This window comes from Zootoca vivipara, chromosome 9 (assembly GCF_965207765.1).
Source record: "Zootoca vivipara chromosome 9, rZooViv2.hap1.1, whole genome shotgun sequence".
Taxonomy (NCBI): domain Eukaryota; kingdom Metazoa; phylum Chordata; class Lepidosauria; order Squamata; family Lacertidae; genus Zootoca; species Zootoca vivipara.
This window is the reverse complement of record NC_142592.1, coordinates 47334227-47346476: the sequence shown is the minus strand read 5'-3', so window position 1 is coordinate 47346476 and position 12250 is coordinate 47334227. Positions and strand designations below refer to the sequence as shown.

General features: G+C 41.8%; 1 protein-coding gene across 4 annotated transcripts in view; it reads left to right on the top strand.

Annotated features, from left to right (window-relative positions):
* Positions 1–10649, top strand: part of ABTB3 (ankyrin repeat and BTB domain containing 3) — a 205627-nt gene extending 194978 nt beyond the window's left edge. For all 4 annotated transcript variants that reach the window (XM_035128402.3, XM_088676730.1, XM_035128401.3 and 1 more), the window contains 6 exons: positions 1557–1662; positions 2231–2333; positions 4292–4373; positions 6154–6222; positions 7882–7995; positions 9272–10649. In XM_035128402.3, coding sequence (XP_034984293.3) covers positions 1557–1662; positions 2231–2333; positions 4292–4373; positions 6154–6222; positions 7882–7995; positions 9272–9481 — 684 coding nt within the window. In that variant the 3' untranslated portion in view covers positions 9482–10649. The remainder of the gene's footprint in view (positions 1–1556; positions 1663–2230; positions 2334–4291; positions 4374–6153; positions 6223–7881; positions 7996–9271) is intronic.
* Positions 10650–12250: the final 1601 nt, after the last annotated feature.

The window sequence follows — 12250 nt, the reverse complement described above, 5'->3', positions numbered from 1 at the left end:
TGGATTTCTGGTGGCATTATATCAGGAGAAAGTATTACTAAAAGTCTGCCCTTGGCTCTGTATGATCATTTCCCATTGATGTCAAGTTACATATACTTCCTCCACAAAAGACTACAATTTGGCCTTTCTTTTTAACACCTGCAAATTTTCTGGGCTTCTAAGGAGCCCATGGCTATACACTTCAGTTTTATTTTATCATTTCTCATAACTAGAAACCATTGTTGTGTTGTTTCTCATAGTTAGAAACCATTGTTTGATTATCAGGCACCAATATGTCTTCAGGTGCTCACCTAGACACTGCAGTGGCACATTTAGAAAACATTGTCATGACATATGCTTTTCTGGACAGGTTGGGTTTCTCTTCCCAGAGCAGTGGCATGTCCTTTTTGGCTTATGAACATAGGAAGCTATCCATTTGTTCCAGAATTGCCTATACCAGTGTCTTCCCACCTGTGAATCATGACTTGCAAGTAGGCCATGTGGCCTGTGCAGATGGATTGCAAGCTTTATAAGTAAATCCAGTATAATTATTGCTTGTAATCTTTAATTGGTATGATAAATACCTCTTAACAGCTTTTTATTTTGTTGGCATATTATAATGCTGTGTTGACACCCATAACCAAACTTCGGAAATACTTGAGTCTTACATTTTAATGCTTGGGGACTGCTCTTTGGTGGCAGAAAAGAACCAAAGTCCAAAATTCATGTGACAGTAAATTGATGGGCGACCATACCAAGTAAATTTGGACTTGTGGGTTGCCATACCAAAAACATTGCAGACCTTTGGTCTACACTGACTGGCAATGGCTGCCTAGGACCTTAGATTCAGACAAAGGTCATTCACATCCCCTTTGAATGGAGACATCAGGAATTAAAGCATAATCGGTACCATTAACTTATGATCCTGTCCAGATAGGTTTTCTCAGTTAATGCCTTCAGGGATGCAGCCTTGAATACTTAGGCTTCATATGCTGCAGTTTCAGTACACTTACCTGAGTACACAGACCTTTACAGCCTCGCAGGCATGTCCAACAGGTAGATCATGATCTACCGGTAGATCACTGGACGTTTGCGGTAGATCACTGGTAGATCATTGGCTACCCTAAAAAAAGCTCAACATTTTATGTCCATCCTGAAAAAACTCGAACAACTTTGACCTGAACCCAAAAAAGGGGGTAGATCACTGCCAGTTTTTAACTCTGTGAGTAGATCACAGTCTCTTGGGAGTAGGCCACCCCGCTCTACAGGAAGTGTAGGATAATTCAGATATCCTACAATTCTCTGCAGCCTCATCATGTTTTAACCGAGTGCCACTCTAGATATTCCCACTGTTATACAGATTAGTTGATTTTAGCAGCTGCAGGGGAACCTAGTAATGTCCCAGAGCAGTTGTTTGAGATGACAGAAAGTTACAATATCAGCAAAGGTTTGCATGCTCATATTTTCAGGAATCCATGAGCATATGCTAATCATTCAGCAAACTCCCCGAAGTGACTCTTCTAATCTTCAAGTTATATTTGCATTTAGTGTTTATTTTGTTGTATTGTTTGTTTTAGAACGAAGTGATTAGTCAACAACTGGCTGTCATATTCACTCATTGCTATGGACCCTATCCTATTCCTAAGCTTGTTGAAATCAAACGCAAGCAGACATCTCGTTTAGGTAAGTGTGCTGTGAGTTGTAGAACATGTGTGGCACTGTCTGTTGATCCGCACTGTTGTGCAACACACATTTGGTTCATCAAGGTTTGGTCATTGGGGGAAACCAAGATAAATAACAGAAGTATAGGATAATATACACATGCTTAATCATGATGGACATTGCATACAGTCAGAAATCAGAAGGGACCATTGAATCAGAAGGGGCAGCTGCACTTAGCCACATGCATACATAAGGAACTGCATCCTTTCATGATCATGCCTTTATACATGAAATACACATGGTGCAGCTAGACAGAAAGGCACACCAGTTGTTCTGCAGCTCTCCTTTCCTTCGGAGGTCACCAAAGCTTGAGGATTGATGTCTTCCAGAAAACTGAATTTTTGTCAGTGTGGAATAACAGTTTATAGAAAGTTGTCTAAACTCCCCACAAACAAATAAGAATGAATCTCAATAAAGTCATATGCCTCTCTCAGACAACTATCATCTACCATCTGGATCAAGCACATCTGTGTTTTACCTTACTCCCAACTAAAATGTTTTACCACTCATTTTTGTTTTGTGATTCCAGATCCTCATTTTCTTAACAATAAGGAAATGTCAGATGTTACGTTCCTTGTAGAAGGAAGACCCTTTTATGCACACAGAGTATTATTATTTACTGCATCCCCAAGGTAAATATACGTATTTGTAAATAAACCTGATGAAACCTAATTTGAGTGTCAGGGAAAATACAAAGCAGGAAGCATTTATACATCTGGAGCTTGCAAGGAAAGCTGTATTTTAGCAATAGAGAATGCTTCATAAGCTGCAGAAGTTCCCTGTGGATGGTACCTTGGAAGAACAGAAAGAGACAAGCTTTGGGGCTGTAAATGTATAGGCTAGTAGAAAGATCCGTTGGGAACAAGAATTGGGCTTCAAAGTAAGGGAGGGAAGTTTGCATAGAGGAGAAGTGGGTTATATATGTTATACAGAGCAGCCAAACTGTTTTCCTGCAGCAGAAATTACATCTGCAGAAATCCCCTCATTTACACAGCTGTTAAAGGTGCAGAGGGTGTGGCTTCTTTTCTATCTGCCCACTATAGTCAAGAGTGCAGGAGCCTAGCTTCCAGTGGCTTGTCAAAATAAAAGAGTGCCATCCCAGAGGAAGCCCTGCTCTTAGGGGCTATCTCTTAGGGGATAGCAATCAACCATCCAAGAGAGGTCTTTGGTGGCTGACCTTGCATCGTGTAGAAGGAAACATAAGAGACTCATAGCATAAATATATAAAATGTCATATTTCCCCAGCAGCCTTTTTGTTCCCCCTGTATAATCCCCCCAAAAGAAATTGGACAGCTTCAGTAGAACATATTAGACCTAGAATGCAAATACTTTTCTTGCTGGATTTGCAAAATCTCTTATTTCTGGCAGCCTTGTATTTAACACCTGGCAACTTAGGCAGGAAGGAACTGCATGCAAGGGAGTGCATGGAATGTAGGTGCATCAGCAGGCTGGTGGGGTAGGACAGAGTGTTCCACCCCTTCTCTGTGCCCAGCCTAGAAACCAACAGGACTCCCAGAGAAGGGAAGCCCCCAGACTAGAAATGCAGCAGAGCACTGCTGGAGGGACTGAGCTCTCTTTCTCTCCTCTGCTAACCTACAGCAGGCCAGTATTTTTTATCTTTGGCAGGCTAGTAACTTTTATAGGCAATTTTACAAGGCTGTTTTAAAGCTTTCTGCCTGCCAATAAGTTTCATATGGGCAGAGCTCAAAAACATTAACAATTTGTAGGCAATATAAACAAGTCTAAGCTACTGGGGTTTTCCCCAGCCTTGCATATCAGCCTCTTCTGACATTGCCACTTTGCTACCACTGCCAAGTGGCTGTTCCTGTGCATTTAAGAGACGCTTGATAAAGATATGCAGAAATCAGCAGATGAGACTTTCCATGATTCTTCAATAAACATAACCACTTGCTGGTTGCTATGGACCACACTCTTACTAAAAGGGCAGCTGCAGGATACCTCAGGGACCACCTTACCCCTTAACATTCCTGTCCCATTGCTGCAATTTTTAGGAAGGACACTATTTCTGGTTCCCCACATGCCTGAGGGCTGCTTCACTTCCACTAGGAAGTGAGGGTTTAAGTCTAGTAGTACCTACGGTACCCTCTGGAAGTGCCTTCCTATAGTAAGCAGCAGCAACCATGTGCTTTTGACAGTTAATTAAAAACCTTTCCATTTAAGCAGGCTTCCCTTCATATGTGACACTGCCATTTATAACTCACTTGGAATTTTATTTTGAATGTTACATTTTATGTACTTTTTATTATTTTTTGCATTATATACTACTTGATGTGTGCCTCTCTGGTGTTCTTTAGAAGTTTGTCCATATAAATAAATGCAGGGAGCAGCTCAAGAACTAACAACCAAGAGCTTGGTACATTTTTTTTTTTTTTTTTGCATTGCATTTAGTACCCCAATCCTAGAATGCTGTCACTGTGTAGTTGAGTGACATCTTTGTTACGCTGACATAATAATGTGCTGGCGTGCAAGCTGGTAGCCGCCATCCCATGAATTTTTTCGATGGCACATTATTCTAACAATCTGCCTTGAAAAATAACAAAAATCAGTGTGTTTGAATATTTTTGCTTAGGTTTAAAGCCCTCTTGTCCAGCAAACCTGCATCTGACAGCACTTGCATTGAAATCAGTTATGTGAAGTATCCCATTTTCCAGGTAAAGTTCAATACATTGTGGTGTCTTTGTATAATAAGCCAATGGTCATTTGTGGGAGAGAGAAAAGATAACCAGTTGGAAGCCAGATCACAAGTGAATGGTGATTAACTATTTTGTGGCCTATGTATGTAATCTGTATTGCAGTGTGTGTGAAGAGCCAAATAAATATGAATTTTACACCAGTGTAGCCCAGAGCTAAGGAAATTCTCAAACCTGAAATGATGAAGATCAAGCAAACTAGAAGGGCTAGTTGCACAGGACCCTGGAGTACATCTCCCCTGAGCAGTAGACCTCCTCCTCAGAGATCTGTGTAGTTACAGAAATTTCACTAGGTGGGGGATGGTTCACACAGATTTGGACTTATCTTTACAGCTTTTATTATAGTGGTTTCCACCCCCCTTTTCTGAGATTCTAGTTCCATTGCGCTTGTTGTCTCATGGCAGGAGAAATCTGCACCTGAGTTTGACATTCCTTTTATCCCTTGCTTGTGCCTGCTCTATTTACCAGCTTGCTAGATGTTAAGGATGCATCTGGTTCTTTTCTGTATGGAATAGACAAAGGGTGCTTTTCAGACAGGGGCTTAATTTGCAAATGGGTCATTGGTAAAAGTCTGTATTTTTTACTTACCACAAAGGGTAAATCTGGATTAAGGAAGGGGGAAATATGGGGTGACGTTTTGATGCCAGGGATATCGTGTGGACAACAAACATCTGTCTTAGAAGCACCCTCGGTCCTCACTAAGCCACACGATCTCCAGTCTGAGCTTGTCTTAGTATCCTGCTTGTATGCAAGGTAGAAGTGGGTCACAGAGATTTCCATTCAGAGACAAAAGCCCACAGGAGCCAAAGTCTGATATCATTAAAGGACTCCCATGTGATCCATTGCTGACTGAGATGCTACCTTCCTGGCTATTGTCTTGCCAAAGTAGTACATGCTCTGGTTATCTCCCACCTGGACTACTGCAATGCGATCTATGTGGGGCTACCTTTGAAGGTGACTCGGAAACTACAATTAATCCAGAATGCAGCTGCTAGACTAGTTACTAGGAGTGGCTGCCGGGACCACATAACACTGGTCCTAAAGGATCTACATTGGTTCCCAGTACGTTTCCAAGCACAATTCAAAGTGTTGGTATTGAACTTCAAAGCCCTACACAGCTTTGGCCCTGTATACATGAAAAAACATCTCCACTCCCATCATTCAACCCAGACACTGAGGTCCAGTGCCGAGGGCCTTCTGGCGGTTCCCTCACTGCGAGAAGCGAAGTTATAGGGAACCAGGCATAGGTACCTTCCATTGGAACACCCTCCCATCAGATGTCAAGGGGATAAACAACTACAGTATCTGATGTTTAGAAGACATCTGAAGGCAGCCTGGTTTAGGGAAGCTTTTAATGACTGATGTTTTAATGTAGTTTTAATCTTTTGTTGGAAGCCGCCCAGAGTGGCTGGGGAAACCCAGCCAGATGGGTGGGGTATAAATAATAAAATTGTTATTGTTATTGTTATTATTTCCCCTAGCATTCAGCCCACTGAGGACCCGCTCTGAGGGCCTTATGGTGGTTCCCTCTTTGCGAGAAGTGAAATTACAGGGAGTCAGGCAGAAGGGCTTTTTGGTAGTCACACCTGCCCTGTCACCATCAGTTTGGTGACAGTCTGAAATAGCTGGACCTTACCACTTTTTTATCTTGTGTGCAGTAGCCCACAAATGGGGTGGGAAGAAGAAATATGGAAACTGAGCTTGCATTTTTTGTGATCTATCAATCTCTTTGTTATTTCAGCTCATAATGCAGTATCTGTACTATGGAGGTGCAGAGTCACTTCTTATTAAAAACAATGAAATAATGGAGGTAAGAGGCAGCTTGCACTACTGGTTCATTATAAATATGCAAATAAATAGTAATAGTAAAATAAAATAGTAGACTTCACCACCTGTGAAAGGGCTGTGATTCCACATGAAATAAATGAATGAATCAATCGTCGCAGATATGAAACTGGGAGGGAATAGAAAAAGGAGACGTTCATTCACCAGATCAAAGTTCAAAGTGCAATTCAAAGCAGTCACAAAGCCTAGTTAGTCCTCCTGTTATTTAGCCAGCATAAGAACAATAGTTTTCAAAGACTTGAAAACAGTAAGATAACATAGGAAACTGCCTTATACAAATCAGGCCAATAGTTCACATAGCCTAGTAGTTTCCCCTCTGCAATGGCTGTGGTTTCATAGTTTCCAAAGTTTCCAACCCTTTCTGAAGATTCCTGAAATATGAACCTGGGGCTTTGCAGCCCTTCCCTTCTGCCTCTCATTCTGTCATTGCACACATATGCAGCCATATATTTTTGACCCACGGTGATCAAACAGGTTTTTCAAGCACTATAAAAAAATCCATGCACTATTTTTTAGCAGTGACCACATTTTCATAGAGGGCAGGGGATAAACATGAGATTGATTGCAGAAAGGCAGTAGACTCTGTCATTTTGGGGTCATTTATTTTATGCACTCTAGATGCATTTTGAAACCTCCACATTTTCCTCAGTGAAGTCTGACATTTGATCTGACTGGTTATGTAGCTTGCCATTCATCGGCAATGAGTCCTCTAGGTTTGGTCTCATCACTCTCCTTTCCTCTTTGTGGTGGTCAGAGGTAAAATAGCAAGAAGAATTATCTTAATAATATGGTGCAAAGATTTGCCTTAATTCAGCTGAGATTCAGTTTGGACAGCGTAAAGCATCTGAAAGAAAAAGAATAGGAAATGAGGTGGGGGTGTGTGAAAAAACTTTACTGCTAATGCACCCCCATCTTGTTCCCCTCCCTCTCAGGACTCTGGTATATATTGTTACATGGCACCCATATCTTCACAGGAGTGCGAGATTTCAGGGGTCTCAGGCACCAGGGTCTGTGTTTCCTTTGGAAATGAGGCACAGTAGAGACTGTGGTGTCTTTATGATATGTGGTTTTATTTACACACATTAGTCTATATGGAGGGAGTGCAGAGCCTTCACATCCTAGGAGGGTCTAGCCTTCTCCAGAAGTACAGCATTAGATTCAAAGAACAGAAAAAAGACATCCTCTGTGTCTCTTTGTTCCAGCCTGTCATCTCCAGCTCACATGGTGTTCTGCCCCTCCTTCTTCCTCTCGCTGCTAACCCAGTGAAACTGTTTCCTCCTGCATATGTCATGCAGACTTGAAATCCGAACCCTTCTTGTCCACCAACACATAGCTAGAGGAGGGACCCCATCCTTCCTTTGCCTGGCAGTCAAACCCTCTGTTGGTTTCCTTGATGAGCCATCACTGGCCTTTGTCCCCTGCTAATGGTCCATTTTAGCGGCTATGCCAAACTGTCCTGGTTTGTTAGCATAAATTAAATCCAGGGGGTTTCAGCATTTGGCACAGTATAATCAAATATTGTTCAGTTCTAACTTTTACTAAATTCAAGAATTATGGGTGCCCTTGCACCCACAAACTCTGGAACCAAAGCACATAACAATATTTTCTTTTCTCCTTTTTTCAGCTTCTGTCTGCTGCTAAATTTTTCCAGCTTGAAGCATTGCAACGACACTGTGAGATCATCTGTGCAAAAAGTATCAACACAGAAAACTGTGTGGATATTTATAATCACGCCAAGGTAAAACTGCATTACTCATTTTTTAAAAGTGTTTTTATACCACCATTCATATGGTATCACAGTGTAGTGTACAATCAAATGTGGTATACATTTTTTTAAAGCATGCCCAACTGACAACTGAGCAGTGTAAATAGTGACTTTGTAGCCTAGCCAGGAAAATGCTCACAAGACTCCAATGGCACGTTCCCTCCTGGCATTCACCAGGAGTGATGTTCTAGGCAGATATACTCAAGAGTCTCTCCAGGTGTCATTGAAGAACAACATGGTCTTCTTGTATGTGATATTTTCATGTGTTGTTCTTCGATTGCAGCTCCCACAACTCCTTAAGAGTCTTCACACCACTGCCTAATTTGTCCATCCACATCCCTTCTTGAATTATCTAGACAGCCATCTTTCAAATTCCTTACTGTGTGTGAGCCTTGAGTGGGAAATCACAGCCATTGCTTTTATCATTCACGGCTTGGAGCAACGAAGCAACTGAGCTTAGGCAGGCCCAGTAGAATTTCTGGTGTTTTGGTCATTGAAGGGCAAACCTCCATGCTAAACTGCACGCTTACATCCAAAGTTCCCTTCCATTTCAGCAGCAGAGTGCCATCTTGCAGTGGAGGTTACTGTTGAAGAAAAACAAGTCCAAATCTCTTGTCTCGCCTGCAGAACTACTTCCATGGAGAGCGGACAAACAGAAGTACACATACACATACACACACACACACACACACCAACACCAACACCAACACCAACACCAACCACACACATTGCTAGACTATGGAACTTGGGCCCAGAACATATAGTGATGGCCACCAGCTTGAATGGCTTTTAAAAGGAAACAGGCAAACTCATGGCGGAGAAAACTATGAAGATGACTGCCAGTCAAGGTGTTACAGTACTTCCAGTATCCGGGGCAGTATGTCTCTGAATATCAGTCATGAGTGGGAAGACTACTGTTGCACCCATATTCTACTTGTGGGTTTCTCATGTGCTTCTGGTTGGCCACTCTAAGAACAGAAGAATTGTTTGGTTTTCTTCATGAATTTATAATCCAAGCATAGCAAGATGAAGTACAACATAGAGGCATATAATCAACAAAAGATCCATTGAGAACTTCATTAAAAAACATCGACAAAATGTTTTTGTTTTGGTCTGAACCAACAGGCCTCTTCTTAAGTTCTAATGAATTCTGTCTTATACTTGTGTATAAACTTGACTAAAAAATTTTTTCCTTTTCCTTTTCTTTTCTCCCCCCCCCCCCCCGGGCCTCATTTCCTCTTGTCTTCAGTTTCTTGGAGTAACAGAACTAGCTTCCTACTGTGAGGGTTACTTTCTAAAAAACATGATGGTCCTCATAGAAAATGAAGCTTTCAAACAGCTGCTGTACGACAAGAACGGAGACTCGTCTGGCCAAAACGTACTACAAGATTTGCAGAGGACGTTGGCATCACGGATCCAGTCGATTCATTTGTCATCTTCAAAAGGCTCCATTGTATAAAGTTCAGGAAGAGCCTGATGTTTCTGACGGGGGGGGGAGGGGAAGCACTGCAAATGAAAATGTTGCTGGTGCAGTTTCTTAAGAGAATATATACAACGCTATTTTTTCCTATGGGAGTATTACATTGCGGTTGTGGGCCAAAGGTGCTGTCACTTGCTTGAAACTTCCCCTGGGCAAAAGGTTAGGGTACATGTGACTGCTATGCATTTTTGGAACTACAAGGATATATTGCTGTTCAGATTCTGAACGCGGAAGTGCTGTCATGCAGCTAATGCCAACTGAAGCTGGGCCATGCACCCGTACGTAGCAGAAGCCCATCCTAGACCAAGAATGCCACGAAACTATTATTTGACAAAACCAACGCATCAGGTTGTTTTTGTAACACAGTGTCATACTTCTACTTCTTCTTCTTCTTGAGACCTGCACTCTTCTTGCCCCATAGTCCATTGTATTGTGCATTTGAGAAACATAAGATCTGGTAGTATGGCGAATTTTTAGTGGTGGGAACTTTTTTAAATTGTTCATTAAAAAATGGGGTGGCCTTGCAGGGTTCCCTCCCACTTTATTTTCTTAAGCTCCAAATTTTGTTTTCAACATATTTGAGAATGTATGTTACATGTTAAGTTTGGGGTTCATTTTTTCCCCTAATTTTTGTTTTTTTTATGGTAAGATGTACACTGTATGAACATACATCTGAAAAGGTTCTGCGCATACACTTTACTTTTAAAAGTGGTATAATCTTGCCCCAATGGCTCACGGTTACACCAAAGAGGTGCATTACCAAGGACTCAGTAGTTGGGGTGGGGGAAATTGCATGCTAACTGTGGTTTGGGGTTTAAAACAGCAATGAAATTTTAACATGCATTTGCATGGTTACAGTACCTGTGAAATGTTACGTTTGTGCTTAATTTTGCCAAGAAAAAGAAAACAATGCAATGTTAGTTCTTTGTCAAACTTCATTTGTGAAATATATTTCAGAGTTTCGTTTTCTGGGGGTTCATAGTTCCCATGGAGAATAATTTTAGAGAAGATGATTTGTAGTTATTATATGAGAGAGATCAATACTGGGTCAACAATTCATGAGAAATGTTGGTATTTTGCTACTGGGCAGAGGTTATGAAGAAGATGATTTATTTTAATTATATATTAAATATGTACTATAGACTGATTTCTTGCCGTATAATGAGAATGTGTAGGTTATGTGCTCATGGAAGCCTGTAGCAGGCCTCAAGTTGTTTAGCAGCATATTTTTAGCAAGACGAACCTATTAAGTGCCACACAGATTCCTGACCATTTAGTTTTGCAGGGACCACAGTAAAAGATCATTTCCATCACAATGTTTATCAAGGTACCTTTTCCTTGACAAAGTTGTGTCAATTTGCTTGCCCTGCCTTGCCCCGCCCTGCCATGCCCCTGGGGAAATTATGTCTGGTTCATAAACTTTGGAAATTTTCATAATGCCAGTTCAAAGTAAATCCTAGGTCTTTTCTATAAGGTGCTAATTCACATTGACAGATTTTTTAAAAATGTTCAGGAATCCAGATTTTTTTATATATATTGGACAACAAGAAAAAAGGGGCTCTAAACGTCAAATCCTCCTTTTTTTTGGGTTTATACCATTCCTGCAGCAACACTGCAAACTTGCCTAAACTACCGGTAATGTTACAGAGGCACAGCATGGCAATTAAATAATGGAGTAATGCTCACCCCGGACCCATTGTCTGTAATGGGCAACTTGGCTTACTGTGAATGTTTGCACTGCAGTGCTGACAGGGACAATAACCTGACCAGTGTGATTTCTGTTCCCTTGGGTGCTTCCTTTATATTTGCCGTGCTTCCTTGGTCACCGCAAACAGCCGTACACCAAGGGGGGATGGGTTGCTGTAACCCTTCTATGACATTTGAAGGGCCTCCTGGGTATTAACTGCTGAGCTGCCAAATAGTGAGTGTTGGGGATCAATGCAGCAGGGAAAAGACTCTTGAAGGATGTTTTTCCACAAGCAATACCAAGAGTCATCATTTGTGAATGTTGTTAATATGGGGATAGTAAGCAGGGGTGTTTTGGTTTTTTTTTTCATTGAATGCATGTTCTATTCAATGCAACTTGTTGTGCAATTTTCAAATGCCGAAAAGCAATTTTATGCTTTATGGTATGTGATGCAAGGCCACGGTCCAATTGTGGCTTCTTGTAGGCCATCATTCAGCATTAACTACTTGTGAAAACAACCAGAGGCTATTGCTACTCACAGACCGGTTCAGCTCTAATATAAGGGGCAGCCAACCTGGCGGCCTCCATACATCAGTGGACTACAACTCCCATCAGCCCTAGTCAGCAGGGCCTATGGTCAAGGATGATGGAACGTGAAGTCTGCTGACATCTGGGTGGCACCACTTTGGCTAGCCCTGACCTAAGGCATACTTTTGTAGATGAACTGGGTGGGGGAATAGAGGGTTGTATTCAACTAAGTCAGGCACCCCCAAACTGCGGCCCTCCAGATGTTTTGGCCTACAACTCCCATGATCCCTAGCTAACAGGACCAGTGGTCGGGGAAGATGGGAATTGTAGTCCAAAACATCTGGAGGGCCGAAGTTTGGGGGTGCCTGATCTAAGTTTTTCCCATGGCTTTTGAGTTCATTGGGTCTGCTCTGAGTAGGACTAGCATTGGGCTACAACCCAAGCTGTAGCCTTGGCTATTAATTTAGAGACACTATAGCACAATGGTTTGGATCTTAAGATAACAGAAGAAAGCTATTCCCTCCCAGCTGCCT